Source organism: Bactrocera dorsalis, chromosome 2 (genome assembly GCF_023373825.1).
Source record: "Bactrocera dorsalis isolate Fly_Bdor chromosome 2, ASM2337382v1, whole genome shotgun sequence".
NCBI classification, from domain to species: Eukaryota; Metazoa; Arthropoda; class Insecta; order Diptera; family Tephritidae; genus Bactrocera; species Bactrocera dorsalis.
In genome coordinates this window covers 77,527,259-77,549,105 of record NC_064304.1, presented here as the reverse complement: position 1 = coordinate 77,549,105, position 21,847 = coordinate 77,527,259, and the positions used below count along the sequence as shown (strand labels likewise).

Genomic DNA, 21,847 nt, shown 5'->3' with positions numbered 1-21,847 from the left:
ACGAGATGAGTTGGGTATCTCTTTATATATGATAAACATTTTGGATGCGCGATAAGATGAAGGAATTGTAAGTGAATATTCTATTAAATATTAATTTTATGTTTGATTTAATGAATTAATGTAATAAAAAATATCATCAGGGTATAATTCAATACTTCTGAAAAAGTCTTTTACTTTTATCTCTTTTCTTTTTTGAAGTATTCTTTAAGCAAAAAACGATTTCTTCTACATATTCTTTGCCTTATTTTATTCGTATTTTTCATGAAATACTCACCTTAATTTTACAACATTTCGTCAGCAATTATGTACGTTAAAATTTCCAATTTTGCTTAGAACCCTTCTGCGCGAAATAAAAACTGCAATATTTCAGTAAAATATCAGTTAAGCATCAGCAACAGAGTATCAAGTTAGTAACATTATTGCGGTAATTATTAGACAGCTCGAACACAGTCTTGATCTAAAACTTGATTTTATACTTTTATAAACAATCATTAGTCTTGTAGACTGTTCACCTAATAGCATGAAATTAGGGAGAAGTGAAAGTCACATGGCTAGAAAGCCTTTCCATATAGAACTTTGTATATTTGTTGATTTATGCGTCAACTGAGTCAATTCCAAGAATTCGTTTCAGATCGGGACCGAGAACATACCAAGGCGCATTGACGGCACATCTTAAAAATTTGTTTTGGAATTTATGGATTTATGCTTGGGTAGCCCAAAATCCAAACTATTTTGAGAACTTGCCTGTAAACAAGAGTTTCATTATGTGAGGATAGAACAGAGTTTCTATCAAATAGCCATTAAATGTTTCTGAATTTTATTCTAAATTCTAATTCCTCTTCTTTCTTTTTAACATATACATTTCATCTAAGTTTTGTGCCCAGGGTCCTGCCAAGGTATATAGAACGAAGAAATGCGACCGTGCGGACTGAACGTTAACGAAATTAGTCTTTTTAATTTCCATAAATCAGACTTGCTAATTTTTTCTTTTCTACAAGTTGGGGACTCAACCGATCAGCATCGAGTTCGAGACTCCCGTAGACAGTACAGTGGAGCAGCGACACAAATCTAAGGCGGTTTTTGAAGGTGCATAAAAGCTACGTTTCAGCAAGCAGCGACGTAACGGTACGTACACAAGGGTAACAAGCAGCGAGTTTGAATTTTATCAATAAGTTGGCAACAAGTAAGTTGCAGTTGGTTCGTGTTGTCAAACGAGCAGTTAATGGTTGCGCCACAACAGTAATCGGTAATAAATAGTATGCGCCGCAATAGCACAGCAGATTTCGCAACACATTAGTTGGAGATAGTTCATGTTGTCAAGCGAAATATTCAACATACAGCGATCATTACGCGTTACTAACAAGTTGGCAATGAACGGGTTGCAGCCGATAAAGAAGTGTGTTTGCGTCGGCAGCGAACGTTCATCGTAAGCAACAAAGTTCGAACGGCTGGTTTGACTGAGGCAGTTCCAGCCTCAACGTAAGTAGATTACAGGCTGCTTTTATATTAAACTATCTTTTGATTATTTTATTTATTTATGACAACGTTAAAAGAAACAGGGCTACCGACAAATGGACGCAAGAAGGAGTTACGAGATAGACTTCTGGCATACTACGGTGTGCTTAACGATGACGATGAAAGCGTGGAGCCGCCTTGTGAAAGTGTGTTGGGTAAAAGTCCGGTGCCACTCACGGTTATTATCATTCATTTTCATCAGCTGAGGTAGAGAACTTAAAAGCATAGAGAAGGTGCAGGTTCGACAGCGAACATTCGTTATATTTACAGCCGGTTTCACGAAACTGATTTAAGTGAAAATTAATTTATTTCAGTTTCACCATTTAACTTAATTTGTATTTAAATGGTCACCCTTTGCCATTTAAATATTAATTAAATACTATCATATGCAACTATGTTAACGTTTTCCTGTCAGCTGATTTGCAAATAGCAGAAGATAAATATATTGTAAAAAATGGAATCTGACGACGAAAGTGATATAGAGTGTGATAATTCGGGTGGTGGAGAACGGTGCTCGCTCGTTCCAAAGATGTGGTTGGCCGTGGGGAAACGTTCGGCGCAAATGATTCCACAAAATGTTAAATAAAAAACAAAGGTTTCTTATAATATATATATTTAATTATAAAAATTTGGAAATGCACTTACCACGTCTGTATCGCTAGGATGTCGCAAAAGGAGAGATCGCGCGCAACTTCTTTTTAGTTACAGTTTAGTTGTGCGCAAATTAAAACTTCGAAAAAGAAGAAAAGAAAATATTGCTCTGCCGATACAGACGTGGCAAAAGAAATTGGGCGGGGCGGCGTTAACATTCTCCCCGCCTTGCAGTATTACTGCAAATGCAGTTTACAATAAATTACTTAAAACTAACTGGCTCCTGCATTTCCTCTTCCACGTCTTCTTTGCAGAAAGGGTGGCCGACGAGACGAATCGAGTCTGGTTCGGTCCGAAAAATGCCGATGAGATGAATCGAATCTCAGTCGGTCATTGCCATGCCGCCAATTTGCATAGAAGTCACAACCTTCCGAGGTCGGCGAGACGACTCGAGTCTAACTCGATCCTGGGTAGGTGGTGAATGAGAGAGGCGTTGGCAGCCAGTGCACTTTATTGTGCCAATGTTATATTACGCCGGATATTATATATCCCAGCGACGTATTTTGGGCGATGAGTTGGCCCATTGCCGCTGGTTGTAACCCGGGCAACATGAGCCGGGAGTAAACGTCTGCTCGCAAAATTATCTCGACTGGCGCTGCGTTGTAAAATCGTTGTCTGCCAGTTTTAGGTTCTGGAAAAGTTGAAATGTGTGGTCTTCCAGAGACCTTACTGGCGCCGGTGGTAATGGCCGACGTTGTAAATGTTGAAAACTCGGCTGTCTCCACGTGTACGCAGTGGCAATCGTGAAATCGTGGAGGCGAGGATAACAGTGGATGCACTGAAGTGTTGCGTGCCTATCCTTGATGATACGGCGTGCATCTGCTTGACGTCGAGCATCTCGTCCACGCCTTCGCTTCGGATGGGGTGGCCGACGGAACGAATCGAGTTCCGCTCGGTCCGGTCAATGTCGCTGAGACGAATCGAGTCTCCGTCGATCGTTGCCATTCCGCCAATCCGAAAAGAAGCTACCAGCACGCCGAAGTCGGCGAGACGACTCGAGTCTGGCCTCTGGGAGAGACTTGGTCAGAGCTTTGCGTGACTGATGACGTCGTTTGACACGGTTGAGAGGGGCCCGAATACGTCGGGCCGATTGTCAATGAATTCGCTTCAATTTCCATTGTTGGGCGTGTAGTGCTACGGCTGAAGCCGATACGCGTCCAACTTGAGATTGTGGCTTTGTCGTGAGGTGTGGGTTGCCGCAACGTTTGCAGCTGATATATGCTGTGCGTTATTTGCGCATGCTGTGACAATTGTATCTTGTTATTTGTGGTTGGGTTTACTCCTGTTTCAACGATGGTTTCTTCCGGTATTTTTTGAGCACATGTATGAGTTCGCCCTTGACATCGAGTCGTATCGCATCGAGTCGGGCACACGTTTGATCTCCTCGTAAAGTGAGAGCAAGAAGAGCTTATCTGGATCACAATTCTTCCGTCTTTTTGCTGTTGCAGATTCTCGTTGCATTGCGGCTGCAGCATGTTGCTGGCGGCGCATCAGATGGGAGTGCAGGCCGCCGTGGAATGCCTGCAGGTGTGGCATAGAATTGTGTTGTTATGACGAACTGCTGCCAGATACGTGGTCACCGTTGTAAGATTGCATCCCAACGCCGGGTGCTCGAAGTCAATTTTGGCAGTACCAACGCTTCCGCTTCTAGTCTTAAACTTTTGCGAGGCGAGAAAATTGTGATCGAGCACACCGATTGAACTCGTCCTGACAAGGTGTTATTCAATCTTGAAACTCGGGTGCATACGTTTTTGCTTGCCAGATTTAAACGTTTCTGTAAACTGTTGCTTACGAAGGTTGCTTCAGATCCTGAATCGATCAGGGCTCTGGCAGTGAAGGTGCTCTCGTTGTGACATATGGTCACCATGGCTGTACCTAAGAGCATGCTTCGACTGGTAGGCATATTTGAAACATTGGCCTTAATAGAGGTCACATGAGATTTAGTAGAAATCTCAGTAGTGTCTGTGCTGTCCGATGTCTGAGCTATTTCCTCCCTTTGATCCCGATGAATCATAGAGTGATGTCTCTGTTTACATTTGGAACAATTAAACAGACTTTTACAATTTTTGACTTCATGTGAGTCCGATGAACAGTTTAGGCAGACGCGGAGTTTTCTGACAGCATTTAACCGTGCGTTAGGCTGCATGTCAATGAATCTTTGACAAGTTTTCAAAATGTGCGATTGATATGAGCACAGTTTACATCTAGTATTATTTGTCTTGGCGTGATGGGAATTGATGGGCCTGGATCCAATCCTTGATTGCAAGGTTGGTATCCGGCCTTCACCATCAGCCGCCCGTTTGGTTAGAAACTTGTCTAACTCAACACATTTTGGGATCTCTGAATCCGAATCGAGAGATTGTTCCCAAAGCGATAGTGTATAGTCCGGTAATCAGATAGAACACAAATACGTAAATATGGCATCCCAGCTATTTACATTGATGCCGTGTATTTGTAAAGCTGAAATGCAGCTATTCATCTCCCGCTGTAAATTTCTGAGTTCGGTCTCAGATTCTGTTGAGATATGCGGGAGCTTGAATAATAAATTCAATTGGGTGTTGACAAGCACTCGCTTGTTTTCGTACCTACACAACAAATTATTCCAAGCCAATGCGAATCCGTCATTCGTCAGTGGCGCTTTCGAAACAATAGCTTTTGCTTCACCTCGCGTTTTTTGGTTCAGATGGAATAACTTTTCTACCGGAGATAGCCTTGGGTTATTCCCATAAATGGCGGCAAATAAATCCCTAAAAGGGGGCCATTGTAAAACATAGCCATGAAACATTTCTGTATCACATGGCGTTAAATTGATGGAATACCTCACGGGTTCCACCGTTTGTTGTAACCGTTCAGGTTGAATCACCGTTGAATTTGAAGTAGGGCTTTGGTTGAACGCCGTGAGGTTGTGCATGTGTTCGCCCATCAAGCCGCGCAACACACATAAGCGTGGTAACAGCTTGGATATTTAAAATTAAGGTCGTCAATTGAGCTTGTGTCAGAAGGATCCACTTTTGGCAAAAACAATTTGTATTCTAACTTTACCTCTGCACACAGAGATTTCCGTTCAGCTTGTTGTACTCCAAGAGAGTAGGCACTTTGGTTGTTTGCCGTTGGAGTAAAAGACTCCTCAAACTCCAGTAGAGCGTCTGCAGCTGTAGTAAAGGCTCTGATAGATTCCGTTGTTTTCGAAAATTGAACCGGAACTGCAAAAATGTTGCACAAACTCGGATCTAAACTTGAAATTAAAATTTAAAAAATATTTGCAAATATGTTGCAAAAGTTCAAATGTTATAGAACCAATCACGGACAGACTATAAATTAGTAGTGCGTTGTTTCTTAGTGAAGCGTGAATTTTCGAGAGCACAAAAAAATTAATAAATTTAGTAAACTATTTTCTCAAAGTATCTTTCCGAATTTAATTAGTATGTGCTTGCTGGGTAATCGGCCCAATGCAGTTGTACTTGCACTTGCAAATTTAGTGAAATATTTCCTCAAAGTATTTTTCCCAAATTTAATTTGAATGTGCTTGCTGGGTAATCGTCCCAATGCACTTGCACGCCTAGTCTTCGACTATGTACACAAACAAAATAGATTTGTGCTTAATTGCTTTATTAAAATCCAAATACAAATACAGATAAAAATTCAAAAGCACTTATTTGATTTATGTCCACTATTCCCTTTAACTTTTGTTCACTGGATTATTTTTGAACAATTTCGATTTCACCACTACACTCTTTTGTTTGTTGGGATGGCTGCTGTGCTGCCTTGCCTTTGCTGCTCTCACTTCGCTGTTTGGCTTTCTTGCCGTCGCTCACTTCACTTTTCTAATTTTATTGTGTCACTCACTGCACTTGTAATTTTGTGTTTTTTTTGTTTGCACTCGCGAAACTGCAGCTGCGTTATTGCTGCTTGCCTTTATTGCTATTCGAGCAATATATGGAAAGGCAGAGTTGAGCGATTAGACTCAAATGAACCATAAGAAAAACCAAAAAACCGAGAGAGATTTTTGACGCTCCAGACGATTTTGTGCGTCCAAGAAATTTATAATTTTTTCTCGAATAACAGAGTATGTGGTTTTTTTGCAAAGTGAAATAAGTGCATTTGCCAGGTGTATTTGTTGTTGTACTTAAATGAAGTGCAATACTACCTGCAATCTTGTGCGTTGATTTTGTGGGTAGAGTGCCAAAAATAAGTTTTGGTCTCCACTTCACACAGCACAATGGAATTTGTACATAAATGATGCACAAATTAACCAATCTATTGCCTTATAGCTTGCAGAGCACAAACCCAAAATATGTTTGACTGTAACTTGCGAGTTGCTAAAGCGGGCAAATTATGCACTTCCACTTTAAATAAAAAATCAACTTGTTAACTGTTATCCGGCTCGAAGGACCAGTGATAATTCGGGTGGTTAAGCACGGTGCTCGCTCGTTCCAAAGATGTGGTTGGCCGTGGGGAAACGTTCGGCGCAAATGATTCCACAAGATGTTAAATAAAAAACAAAGGTTTCTTATAATATATATATTTAATTATAAAAATTTAGAAATGCACTTGCCACGTCTGTATCGCTAGGATGTCGCAAAAGGAGAGAGCGCGCGCAACAACTTTTTAGTTAGAGTTTAGTTGTGCGCGAATTAAAACTTCGAAAAAGAAGAAAAGAAAATATTGCTCTGCCGATACAGACGTTGCAAAAGAATTGGGCGGGGCGGCGTTAACAGAGTGCGAGGTTTTAATAAATATGTTTATAAATCGCCGCTCTCGTATAATGTTTTACATGTTATGATGACGTTGATTTTCGGTATAGATTTCGTTTGACTAAACAGTCTGCTTGGATGATACTCGAATTGATTAGGAACAAAATCCAACACAAAACTAAGAAGTAAGTATACAAGATAGTATTTCCAATTAAAAGTTATGTTATTCTTTGGAAAATATTGCAGAAATTGTGCTATGTCTCCCGAATTAATGCTTTTACTAACATTGCGTTTCGTTGCAACTGGCTGCATGCAAAGAACTGGCGGTGACCTATGTGGCGTTTCAAAAAGTTCTTCCTGTCGCGCAATAAGGAGAGTGTGCCACAACATTTCATTGTTAAGAGAACGCTTTGTAACCATCCCATTGGAACTAGAAATGCAAAGAGAAATTCAACTTTATAAAATTGCAAAGTTTCCGCGCGTGCTAGCATCTATGGACTGCACACATGTAAGATTTCAATCACCAGGTTAGTAAAGTAAATACTTAATTTCAACTGATTCTTCTTCTTCTTCTTTACTGGCGTAGGCACCGCTTACGCGATTATAGCCGAGTCAACAACAGCGCGCCAATCGTTTCTTCTCTTCGCTACGTGGCGCCAATTGGATATTCCAAGCGAGGCCAGGTCTTTCTCCACTTGGTCCTTCCACCGGAGTGGAGGTATTCCTCTTCCTCTGCTTCCCGCGGCGGGTACTGCGTCGAATACTTTCAGAGCTGGAGTGTTTTCATCCATCCGGACAACATGACCTAGCCAGCGTAGCCGCTGTCTTTTAATTCGCTGAACTATGTCGATGTCGTCGTATATCTCGTACAGCTCATCGTTCCATCGGATGCGGTATTCGCCGTAGCCAACGCGCAAAGGACCATAAATCTTTCGCAGAACTTTTCTCTCGAAAACTCGCAACGTCGACTCATCGGTTGTTGTCATCGTCCAAGCCTCTGCACCATATAGCAGGACGGGAATTATGAGCGACTTATAGAGTTTGGCTTTTGTTCGTCGAGAGAGGACTTTACTTTTCAATTGCCTACTCAGTCCGAAGTAGCACCTGTTGGCAAGAGTAATCCTGCGTTGGATTTCTAGGCTGACATTGTTGGTGGTGTTAATGCTGGTTCCTAAATAGACGAAATTATCTACAACTTCAAAGTTATGACTGCCAACAGTGACGTGAGTGCCAAGTCGCGAGTGCGACGACTGTTTGTTTGATGACAGGAGATATTTCGTCTTGCCCTCGTTCACTGCCAGACCCATTTGCGTTGCTTCCTTGTTCAGTCTGGAGAAAGCAGAACTAACGGCGCGGGTGTTGAGACCGATGATATCAATATCATCGGCATACGCCAGCAGCTGTACACTCTTATAGAAGATTGTACCTGCTCGATTCAGTTCTGCAGCTCGAATAATTTTCTCCAGCAGCAGATTGAAAAAGTCGCACGATAGGGAGTCGCCTTGTCTGAAACCTCGTTTGGTATCGAACCGCTCGGAGAGGTCCTTCCCGATCCTGACGGAGCTTTTCGTGTTGCTCAACGTCAGTTTACACAGCCGTATTAGTTTTGCGGGGATACCAAATTCAGACATCGCGGCATAAAGGCAGCTCCTTTTCGTGCTGTCGAAAGCAGCTTTGAAATCGACGAATAGGTGGTGAGTGTCGATTCTCCTTTCACGGGTCTTTTTCAAGATTTGGCGCATGGTGAATATCTGGTCGGTTGTTGATTTACCAGGTCTGAAGCCACACTGATAAGGTCCAATCAGTTTGTTGACGGTGGGCTTTAATCTTTCACACAATACGCTCGATAGAACCTTGTACGCGATGTTGAGGAGGCTAATCCCACGGTAGTTGGCGCAGATTGTGGGGTCTCCTTTTTTATGGATTGGGCATAGCACACTTTAATTCCAATCGTTGGGCATGCTCTCATCCGACCATATTTTGCAAAGAAGCTGATGCATGCTCCTTATCAGTTCTTCGCCGCCGTGTTTGAATAGCTCGGCCGGCAATCCGTCGGCCCCTGCCGCTTTGTTGTTCTTCAGGCGGGCAACTGCTATTCGAACTTCGTCATGGCCGGGCAATGGAACGTCTGCTCCATCGTCATCGATTGGGGAATCGGGTTCGCCTTCTCCTGGTGCTATGTGTTCACTGCCATTCAGCAGGCTGGAGAAGTGTTCCCTCCATAATTTAAGTATGCTCTGGGCATCGGTGGCTAGATCACCTTGGGGGGTTCTACAGGAGTATGCTCCGGTCTTGAAACCTTCTGTAAGTCGCCGCATTTTTTCGTAGAATTTTCGAGCATTACCCCTGTCGGCCAGCATATCAAGCTGTTCGTACTCACGCATTTCGGCCTCTTTCTTCTTCTGTCTACAAATGCGTCTCGCTTCCCTCTTCAACTCTCGGTATCTATCCCATCCCGCACGTGTTGTGGTCGATCGTAACGTTGCGAGGTAGGCAGCCTGTTTTCTCTCCGCTGCGACACGGCACTCCTCGTCGTACCAGCTGTTCTTTTGCACTTTCCGAAAACCAATGGTTTCGGTTGCAGCTGTACGTAAGGAGTTTGAAATGCCGTCCCACAGTTCCCTTATACCGAGTTGTTGACGAGTGCTCTCAGAGAGTAGGAGTGCAAGCCGAGTAGAAAATCGTTCGGCTGTCTGTTGTGATTGCAGCTTCTCGACGTCGAACCTTCCTTGTGTTTGTTGGCGTGCGTTTTTTGCTGCACAGAGGCGGGTGCGAATTTTGGCTGCAACAATATAGTGGTCCGAGTCGATGTTAGGACCTCGGAGCGCACGCACATCTAAAACACTGGAGACGTGTCTTCCGTCTATCACAACATGATCGATCTGGTTGGAGGTTTTTCGATCCGGAGACAGCCAGGTAGCTTGATGTATCTTCTTATGCTGGAATCTAGTACTACAGATAACCATATTTCGGGCCCCGGCGAAGTCGATCAGCCTCAACCCATTTGGGGATGTTTCCTCGTGGAGGCTGAATTTACCGACCGTAGTGCCAAAGATACCTTCTTTGCCCACCCTGGCGTTGAAGTCGCCAAGCACGGTTTTGACATCGTGGCGGGGGCATCTCTCATAAGTGCGCTCCAAGCACTCATAAAAGTCATCTTTGGTCACATCTTCCTTCTCTTCCGTCGGGGCGTGGGCGCAAATCAGCGATATGTTGAAGAACCTCGCTTTGATGCGGATTGTGGCTAGACGTTCATTCTCCGGAGTGAATGATAGTACTCGGCGACGGAGTCTCTCTCCCACCACGAATCCAACACCAAACTTGCGCTCCTTTATATGGCCACTGTAGTAAATGTCACAAGGACCTACTCGTCTCTGTCCTTGTCCCGTCCATCGCATTTCTTGGACGGCGGTGATGTCAGCCTTTGTTTTCACGAGGACATCAACCAGCTGGGCAGTGGCACCTTCCCAATTAAGGGACCGGACATTCCAGGTGCATGCCCTCAAATCATAGTCCTTATTTCGTTTGCCATGGTCGTCATCAAAAGGGGGGTCTCTCATCCGAGGCTGTGTTTGCTTTTTCATTGGGGGTGTTTTTTTACGTGGCGGGTCCCAAACCCAGCGCACAACCCTAAGTAGGGGATATTTCGCCTTCTCACTTTAGCTCGCCTTCAAACGGATGTTCTTAGGCTTCCCAGAGGATACTTGGTCAAAGACCGGAAGTCGTGAGCTGCTTGAGTCATATGTAAAAGAAACGTTTCTGGCCACTCCCAAGTGTATGGCGATCAGAGAACTTTCCTCACTTGCGTGAACTTCTACATATGACTCCATCCTCCACTTTCAACTGATTACGATTATTTAAAATGAATGACTATTTAGGTGGGGAGGAAGCAGAACTATTTCGAAACCGAAAAAACTACTTTTCAATTAATGTGCAAACGTTTTGTGACAGCAAACTGAACATAATGGATATCGTAGCCCGTTGTCCAGGATCGTCACATGACGCCATTGTACTGAAAAATTCGCTAATATTTAGCCAATTTGAGGCAGGGGAGTTCGGGAATGCAATAGTCGTTGCCGACAGTGGCTATCCTTGCAATCGGTGGATAATGACACCTTTGTTAAAAGTGCAAACTCCGGCTGAGGCGTTATACTCGTATAATGAATCGCAAATCAGAACTCGTAATTGTGTTGAACGTCAATACGGTGTGTGGAAACGAAGATTTCCAGTTCTTGCGCTGGGAATACGAATGCACCTCGGGATAGTAGAAAGTATTATAGTTGCAACGGCAGTTTTACATAATATTTGTAAATTAAACAACGATTACAACGCTCCAGCAGTCTACGCAAATGAAATAAATAATATTATCGATGCAGTTGTTGAAGTACCAACAATCTCAGCTTCGGGTCGAAATGACAATTTATATAGAAAACATATGTATAATATAAAACCATTTTGAAAGTTTGTAAACTTCTTCTAAATACTAAACAAAATCAACATCTTTATACTTATATTCTTTTATTTTAAAATTCAGGTACACATTGTAGTATTTATATTAATACTGATAAGGCACATTTACATATACATATGTGCAAAAATACATAAACAAAAACTATATAAATACTATATATACATACAGACCTACAGTGGCTCACATGCAAAGTAAGGCAAGAACTAAACAAAATTTATTCTGTAAATTTTTAAAAGCGCGCCACTGTACATATACAAAACAAAAACCATATAAACGAAACTTTTAAACTTTGTACGAAAGTAAAAAAGGCTCAGCTGATGATTTATTATGAAGCATTTTTACTTTTCTTTTAGTTGATCCTCAAGTATTCGCATTTCAAGAGCATGCTTCTCAATAACTATTTGTTGTTGTAGTTCGTGTGCTTCTTTCATTTGCTTTACACGTAACGTATGTTCGATTTTTGCAAATTCAACCTCTTGTTTCAGTTTTCTTTCCGTCCATTTTGATTTTGTATCTGCTTGCTTAGCTCAACTTGTGTATTTTCTATTTACACTTTCAGCGCACAGCTTCCTGTTTTTTGGCGTTTTCAATTGCATTGATGTGTAGTGCTCCCAATGCTCAAAACCTGCAAAGACACAAGTTCTTTAGAATTTTAAAATCGTAAAAACATTGGATGGCACATTCTTTTTTAGTTGTATGTTTTGGGCTGGAAGTACGAAACCTTTTGCTTGTTGATTGTTCACGTATGTCGATATCATTAGATACATTATCTGCGAATAAAAATATTTACAATAGTTTATTAAATTTCATTCCGGCAGCTTGTGATATTAATTAATGACTTGCTCATAATAAAAATATACAAACCATTTCTTCTTCTATCATTTTACTTTCCATAACTTCCTTCTTTAGTATATTTCGCTGCTGGGGATCAATTTCACCTGTTAAAAAATCTAACATACACACATATTTGTAAATATGTATTAAACATAATAAATATTTTTTAATGCGTAACTACCTGAATGATCCAAATCCTCAAAATTTTTTTCTGAAGGTAGGCAGTCGCTGGCTTATTTGGAGTCCATCCCCCGCACTTGTTTTTCCGGCAATATTTCTTTTAATATTTTATCAATCTCGGAGTCAACTGGCTTTTTGTATGGACCTCTGCCCGTTCCATACGCATATTTTTGTGGTCTGCAGATCGTTTTTTCATATCTGCTTTCAAATTGAAATATTTGGTTCGCAGATTTTTTTTTTGACCGCGGTGCTCCGGAGTAAACCGAGTTGAAACTCTCCGCTATGTCATCCCACACTTTGCCCTTTTGATCGGAACTCACTTTGCCTGTGGTCGTACACTTCAAAACACTTGCATTTTGCTGCACTAGGCTTAGCAAAGTAGAAATATCAGTAGCTGAAAAATTTTTGCTTCGAGCTACACTTTCCATTTTTGTTAATCACCACAATTTATTTGTTTACATAAATCAGCTGTTATTCTTACTAATATCGCTGCCTTGTCATTTTTGGGTTGCCAATTCTGAATAATGGTGAAACGCTGCAAACTTAAGTGCAAAGTTAAATAAAAATAAAAATTAAAATTAAATGGAACTTAATTTTCAATGAAAGAATTTCGTGAAACCGGTTGTTATAGTAGGAAATTCACCTCACAAGCACAGAATTCGCGCTGTGAAATGTTAACATTTTTAACAGTTCTCCACATACTCAACAGAGGAGATGAAGAGAAAGAAATATACATATGTATTTTCTACATATGATGACATGGCATATATGCCAAAACAGAGAATATGAAGAGAGATAAATACATATAACGGGTGATTTTTTTGAGGTTAGGATTTTCATGCATTAGTATTTGACAGATCACGTGGGATTTCAGACATGGTGTCAAAGAGAAAGATGCTCAGTATGCTTTGACATTTCATCATGAATAGACTTACTAACGAGCAACGCTTGCAAATCATTGAATTTTATTACCAAAATCAGTGTTCGGTTCGAAATGTGTTTCGCGCGCGTGTTTTGTTCAGCGATGAGGCTCATTTCTGGTTGAATGGCTACGTAAATAAGCAAAATTGCCGCATTTGGGGTGAAGAGCAACCAGAAGCCGTTCAAGAACTGCCCATGCATCCCGAAAAATGCACTGTTTGGTGTGGTTTGTACGCTGGTGGAATCATTGGACCGTATTTTTTCAAAGATGCTGTTGGACGCAACGTTACGGTGAATGGCGATCGCTATCGTTCGATGCTAACAAACTTTTTGTTGCCAAAAATGGAAGAACTGAACTTGGTTGACATGTGGTTTCAACAAGATGGCGCTACATGCCACACAGCTCGCGATTCTATGGCCATTTTGAGGGAAAACTTCGGACAACAATTCATCTCAAGAAATGGACCCGTAAGTTGGCCACCAAGATCATGCGATTTAACGCCTTTAGACTATTTTTTGTGGGGCTACGTCAAGTCTAAAGTCTACAGAAATAAGCCAGCAACTATTCCAGCTTTGGAAGACAACATTTCCGAAGAAATTCGGGCTATTCCGGCCGAAATGCTCGAAAAAGTTGCCCAAAATTGGACTTTCCGAATGGACCACCTAAAACGCAGCCGCGGTCAACATTTAAATGAAATTATCTTCAAAAAGTAAATGTCATGAACCAATCTAACGTTTCAAATAAAGAACCGATGAGATTTTGCAAATTTTATGCGTTTTTTTTTTAAAAAAAGTTATCAAGCTCTTAAAAAATCACCCTTTATTAACATGCCCATGACGATTTTCGTTTTGCTTGTTTATATTTTGTTTCATTTTTGACAGCAAAAAATGTGTACAAAACATATTTAGGGAGTTCACAAGTTGTACTATTTGTCGTATTTGGTCTATTGCGATATTGTAATACAACAGTTGTAAAAGTTTTGTTTTTTTTTCGTAAGTAAAATTTTAATAACACAATACAAATCTGAAAGGTATGTTTGCCTTGCTATTTGTGGATGCTATTCGACCAGCTGTTTCTATTTACATTCTGATTTTGTTAATTTGTCTGCAAGCTAATAGTTAAAATAATTAAAAACAAAAATGGAATCACTCCGAGATAATGACGTAAGTATTCTTGAATTAGAAGAAATATATGTAAACATGTATTACCAAAGAACCTTTTTTAATTTTAGGTCAAAGCCAAGCGTATCCGTTGCAACCCAACCCGTAGATGGGCGGCAGCAGAAGAGAAGTCTCTAATTGAGTTTCTGTTGGAAAATCGGCAACTTGAGGTTTGTTTTTATTTCTTGAAATATTAAATTTAATAATTTGGAAACATATATTTAACAGAAGCCGTCCGCTTTAGCTTACTATAAGCAATTCTGCATGGCAAATAATCTAACCATGGAGTGGAAGCTTGTGCGTTCTAAAGTGCGGAACATGAGAGTGAGCTACAACAAAGCGAAAACATGGGAAGGCTCGACGTGGATATTTTAGATGTTTCAGTTGCTAATTTATTTGAATAACCTATATTTCATTTTTTACGAGCTCGAAGACTTTTTTGGGAGCAGAGTTAGTGAATGTGCCGCAATCGATGATACGATGACCGCTGAGTATTTGCATTTTGAGGGTGCTGTAGAAACTCAGATAGCAGTACCGATTGAAGAACCGGAGAGCTCCCAAGGCCCAGATTGTGTATTACATTTAAATGGTAACGAAAGTTCTGCCGAAATTAGTTGTACGCCAAGTACGAGCCGTAAGGGCATATACAGCAGAACGGGGGTTTCGGAAATAATGAAACTCCAAGCCGAAGTCATTAGTTTCAAGAAAGAAAAACTAGAAGCAGAATTGGCAGCAAGATACAGGGAGTTAGTTATAAGGGAAAGAGAATTGGTGTTAAAAGAAAAGGATTTTGATTTGAAAGAAAGGAATTTTAAAAGCGAAGAAAAGCTGAAAGTTCTTGAGCTCGAAATGAAAGAGCGATTAGCTATGGAAGAGCTTAAGCTAAAATATAAATAATTATTTTAATGTAACTTAAATGATTTAAGGTAATATAGTGGCGAGCACAAATGAGTATATGTATAGTGATTTTTCTTATAATATTCGCAATGCTTTTCATGATAAATTTTTTCATAAATTTTTTAAACGAATTAATTCAAAAAGCATATAAATCAAAATTTCAAACATTTTACAACATTTATAAAAATCCAACAAACTCCCATATGAACTTTTAAGAAATTTTCGAGTAAGTTACAAATTTTATTTTAGATTATTATGCCAAGTTTCAAGTGCCTTAAAATTTCCGTTGATTTTAGATCATTTTTTGCTGACGGATCTGTAATAGAGTTTAATTTAATTTAATATATTGAATTTGATTTTGTTTAAATTAAAAAATGAATTTCGTTAACTTATATTTTTATTTATACATTCAATTAATTAATGTTACGCCTGAAGTGCCAAAAAATTGTTTTAAGAAACAGCCGAAAGCTCTTTAATAACGCTGCGATAGTCCGGAGTTTAAATATGTAAACATTTTAATTACATAAGGTGTTCGTCATATCTAAAACAACAAAATTTAAAGTATTAATTTTTTATAAAAGTATAGCTCTATCTATAATATAAACCATACAAATAAAAGTTTCAAGCTTTTTACGAAATTCACAAATATTTAATTGTGCAATTTATATTATAGAATGAGCTATACTTTTATAAAAAATTATTGAAAATAAATTAGTAAACGTAAGTTCCAAACTGTATTACATTGAATTTTGGTGTTTTAGATATGACGAACACTTACATATATACGATTTTATAAAATATATAAATGCTGTAATTTATAAAATAAATATTTGTTTACTTTTCTATAAAAGCTAAAAAACAAAAGAAAACAAACAATCCGACAAATGTACGTATGTGTATATCTATATACTCGTATATATATGTCTAACCAAACAATTTAAATGAAATAAAATTTGTCTGATTTAGTGAAATTAATCATTTATTTTTTGTAACATTTGAAAGCATAGCGTCATACCGAATTCTGTACAGGTAAAGTAGAGGGTAATACTAGTAGGTAAAGTTAATTTTTTTATTTCAATGATAAATATATAAGAAAAAACGTTAAACAATAGGTTGGTTTTGAATAAAGTTCAGTATACTATGTCTAAGGTTTGTTGATGGTAATAAATTTACACTGGGTTCCACGCTGCTTTCATGTTCTTCGTTGTTGAAATTTATAAAAATGTGCAAAATACAACAGACCATTATCCACTCATTACACTCTCTCTTGTTTTGGATAGTGTGCAATCTGAACTTGAGTTCTTTTAGACTTGAAAATTTTTCTTTCAAGGCCCCAAAACAATTTTCAATAGGTACGCGGTATTTGGAAAAGTATTTATTGAAATTTTCTTTTTCTTCTCTGCTATATTCTGTACAATTTTGCCGAAACGAGGTTACTAAAAATGGCTTTAATGGATATGCACTATCTCCAGCTATCCATTGCGAGGTTGATAAAAATCTATTGGGATGTTTTGAGAGCAAACATCCCGAGAACATTTTCGCATCATGAACACTTCCCGGGTAACCAAGTGTAAGTTGTCTTATGCGTAGCCGATGATCACAAATAACTTGAATTTTTACAGAATATTGGCGCTTACGGGAAAAAAATATTTCGTGATTCCTCACAGGTGCTTCGGCCAACTTAATTTCAGACCCATCAATGTATCCAACACACCCAGGCAATTCCTTTTCTGTTGCTGCAATAAGCTTTAATCGCTCCCTTTCATCGGGCCAGTATAAAAACCTTTGTTTCAAGTTAATAATAGCTTTAAAAACTCGCCTGGTTACGATCTGAATGGTACCGCCATCTCCTATACCAAACAAGGATGCCACTTTACGAACCGAAAGTCCTTCACCTGATGATCCTAATCGAAAAAGGACGATCTTAAGTTGTGTATCGATCGAAAGTTGTGCTGCGTTATAATCATTTCGAAACACATCATCATCTTTTATTAAGTTTAGAAGGTAAGCAAATTCTGTTTGGTTTAAGCGCATCATTTGGCAAAATCTGTTTTCGTCAAAATGCTTTAATACATTCCTCTCCCAATGGTTCGACTTAGAAACTCCTAAGTGAGCACTTCGGCGATTGTTCAATAATATAAGCATATTCACTCTAAATTGTTCATCCACTTCTTCCTGCTCATCGTCATCACCTAAAAAAAATACATTTGGAAAAATTTTTTGGAGGAAATAATGGATAACTTACTTAATTCCAACATGAGTATGTCTTGTAAGTATTTTTCGCAAATTGCAGCTATTAATTTGCTCTTTTCACTTCTTCTAGGCATTTTAATTTTTATGAATTGTTTCTGTTTTGTTTGAATCAGCTGATTAATTGCAGAAATAGCGCATGCAATAGTGCATTAAATAGTACAGGGCGCTCACAAGATTCGTTTTACAACTTTCATAATTTAATAGCCAATAGACCAAATACGACAAATAGTACGACTTGTGAACTCCCTAATTATGTTCTCTGTCGCACATACCCAAGAATATGAAGAGACATAAATACATAGCGTGAATATGAATATGAAGATATAAACATACATATGCATGCAAGTTAACACCAGAAATATTGCAAGTAAACCAATAACTGCCGACGTCAACTATCACCCAATAGGAAATATTCGAGACGTTTAGTCAGCAGAAACAAACAATTGGGAACAACATCCGCCATGCGCCGCATAAGCGAAAGTAACCAGAAACCAACATCCGCCATAACGTTAACCAAAAGTGCTGACGCAGGTAGATTTAGGCAATATTAAGAATATGTTTAATTGTAAATTAGAGTTAGTTGTTAAGTTGATTTCAACCAATAAAGGTCACTCTTGACCATAAAATATTAATTTTTTTTTGACTTTGTAATTAATAAGTCATTAACTGGCGCCCGAGCCTAAAATATACGGCACGAGAAGTTTCGGTAAAAAAGCACCATATGCAGTGCTAAACGGGAAGCACCTCGAAATAGTTATCCGGTACGGGAAGTTTCGGTAAAAAGGCATCATAAGTAATGCTAAATAAGGAGCAATCCCAACGAATAATTAAAACCTCAAAAAGGTACCATAAGTAGTGCCAAAGAGAAAGCAGCTGAATTTAAATTCCTTACCCATGCTTGAGGAAGGAAGGTGAGCAACTTGGAGCAAGACGGTGACCCAGTAGTATCCAGAAGGAAAAAAGGACCAAATCATCATTGCCAGCCGCCATGAAGCTGATCATAATGTAAGAAATAGGTTAAGATTGTGAAAATTTGTAGAAACCAAAATAAATTAAAAGAATTCAAAAGTTTAAAAGAGTGAATATGTATGTATTTCCATTAAATATCCTTCAAAACAAAAATTGTTTTAAAATTGTGAAAGTTTTTAAAAGAATCAAGTGAATTGTTATACAAAAGGAAATATATTTTTCTCTTCCTCTCACGAAAATTAGTAAAAGTAAAATTTATATTAAGCAAATTTAACAATACAAAATCGTTCATAATATAAACAAATCAAATAAAATAAGGCTTGTACAGCCTATAAAAAAAATATTTTTAGTAACAAAATAACATTAATTATCTCTGCGATTCCGTAGCCAACTCAGGAGTTGACCGGACCCTCTAGAGTATAAATAACCCGTTCCTAGAAAGGATAACATAAATTTTTTTTAAAACAAAATAAATAACACAATCATATAAGGACCTCTCCAAAAATGTCTAACCCAAACAACCTGATTAGGCCATCATTGCTAGGGAATGCTGCTCCCACTGCTACAGCAGGACCTTCGGCTCCGGCTATCCAAATTTCGCCAGAATTGGTAAACATAATTAAAACTATGGTAGCCCAAGCCCTAGAAACGAATGGACCCAACTTAGTTCAAAGTGTCCTTAATAACACAACAAATCCCATAGTAACCGATCAGGCAATAGACGTACAATTTCAGAATAACATGAGCGAGATGGATAAAATACCAGATGTAGTACGCTCATTACGAGAATTTTCAGGAAACGAACCCTAGCACTAGAGTCGTATAACACGCCTTTAGATTGGACGGCAATATCTCGTTGTCTAACTACCCATTATGCAGACAAAAGAGACATTGGTACTTTAGAGTATCAAATGACTTGTCTCATACAGGGAAGACTGACGATTAACGAATTTTACCAAAAAGTGTATTCGCACCTATCATTAATCCTTAACAAAATTGGTTGTATGGAAGTAGAAGAGGAAGCAATACGTCTTCTTACGGAAAACTACCGTGCTAAAGCCCTTGACACGTTTGTCAGAGGACTTTCGGGTGACCTTCCTAGGCTTCTTGGCATCAGAGAACCAAAAAGCCTACCAGAAGCTCTTCACCTTTGCCTGAAGTTAGAAAATCAAAACTTTAGAGCAAATCACGCTAACAATCAATTTCCTAGACAACAATTCCAACAACAGAATTTTTTTCCAAATCTTAATCGACAACTTCCTCAAACCATCCCATCCCGAGTTAGCTTTTATACCAAAACCAAATCAAATATTTAATCCTTATGGTCAACAACGGTATCCCCAAAATCCAGTAAACCAACAACATGGTTTTCATAATCAAACCCCATTTAATCAACCACCAAATAATCCCCCTCCAAGACCACCAAAACCACCTCAACCAATGGACGTGGACGTTAGCTTAAGAACAAATGCTATCAATTACGCCAATAGACCAAATCCCAAATTCACTGTCAAACGACCATCAAACTTTTCAAACAAAAATGATCTGCAACCAAAAGTTCAAAGGAATTTTCATGTAAACTCAAACTTTGAACCTTACAGCGAACAAAATTATCAAAACAACAATGACTACCAAAACAATGAATACAACTATGACTTTTCCGATACAACACAAACCGACGAAAACGAACAATCACTAGACCTGACAGATGTACATTTTTTAGATTAAACAGCTCTTCGTTACCTTATTTCAACTGCAAAACGAAGAGTGGAGAAATTTTAAAAATCCTAGTCGATACAGGTTCCAATAAAAACTATATTCAATCAAATTTAGTACCAAATTCCAAAGAAAACAATAACCCTTTTTACGCAAATTCAATCGGTGGAAAAATACACATTACCCATCACACTTTTCTAAATCTTTTTGATATTGAAGAATGCAAATTAAAATTTTTTTTGTTACCCATTCTTACAACTTTTCACGCAATTCTTGGAAATGATAGTTTAAAGGAACTATCAGCAATTATCCATACTAAAGAAAATTTTATGATCGTAGCAAACAAACGTAAAATTCAACTCCATCAATATAGAGCCCAAGATGTTCATTCCATTCAAATCCGTGACGAACATATGAATACTTCAGAAAAAAATGAAATTAAACAACTTGTACAAAAACACCGAAACTTAAATTCAGAACCTAATGAAAAACTACCGTACACAACTAAAGTAGTAGCGGAAATTAGAACAAATTCAGATACACCTATCTACTCAAAATCATACCCATATCCTGCCAGTTTAAAACAAGAAGTAGAAAAACAAATAAATAAACTATTAGAGGACGGTATTATCAGAAAATCAAGATCGCCATACAATTCACCAATATGGGTTGTACGCAAAAAGGACGATGCATCAGGCGAAAAAAAATTCAGATTAGTTATTGATTACAGAAAACTAAACACAGTTACAACTGCTGACAGATACCCAATACCAGAGATAAATGAAGTACTATCACATTTAGGAGAAAATCGAATATTTTCAGTAATCGACTTAAAAAGCGGTTTCCATCAAATTCCTCTTAAGAAATCTGACGTGGAGAAAACAGCCTTTTCAGTGAACAACGGAAAGTATGAGTTCACAAGATTACCTTTTGGAATGAAGAACGCCCCATCCATATTCCAACGTACATTAGACGATATTTTGAGACAATATATAGGAAAAATATGTTATGTCTATATAGACGACATAATAATATTTAGCAAAGATGAAAAATATCATTCAGAGCATATTGACAAAATTTTTGATACACTCAGCAAAGCTAATATGAAAGTACAAGCAGACAAATGCGAATTTTATATAAACCAAGTAGAATTTTTAGGATTCATAATTTCTTCTGCTGGTATTTCCACAAACCCATCTAAAGTAAAAAGTATTGTAGATTTTCCATACCCTAAAACACTTAAAGACCTTAGATCATTTCTAGGACTTTCAGGATACTATAGACGTTTCATAAAAGATTATGCAAAATTAGCTAAACCCCTCACAACTCTACTTCGTGGTGAAGAAGGTAGAATGTCAAAAAATGTTTCCAAAGAAATCCAAATCCAATTAAACAATGACGCTAAAGCAGCATTTAATAAAATAAAATCCATATTGACATCGAAAGACGTCATTTTACATTATCCCGATTATAAAAAAGAGTTTGATTTAACAACAGATGCTTCCAAATATGCCATAGGCGCTGTCTTAGAACAGAATGAAAAACCCATAACCTTTATATCTAGGACATTAAGTAAAACCGAAGA

General features: G+C 38.5%; 1 protein-coding gene across 1 annotated transcript; it reads right to left on the bottom strand.

Moving 5' to 3' along the window:
• Nucleotides 1–15,701: 15,701 nt before the first annotated feature.
• Nucleotides 15,702–19,342, bottom strand: LOC125776654 (uncharacterized). Its single transcript, XM_049450124.1, has 2 exons — nt 17,570–19,342; nt 15,702–17,516 (listed from the first exon to the last, which is right to left on the bottom strand). Exons 1-2 carry the CDS (start codon nt 17,649–17,651, stop codon nt 16,426–16,428), a joined length of 1,173 nt encoding a protein of 390 aa, XP_049306081.1. The 5' UTR covers nt 17,652–19,342; the 3' UTR covers nt 15,702–16,425.
• Between the last annotated feature and the right edge of the window lie 2,505 nt (nt 19,343–21,847).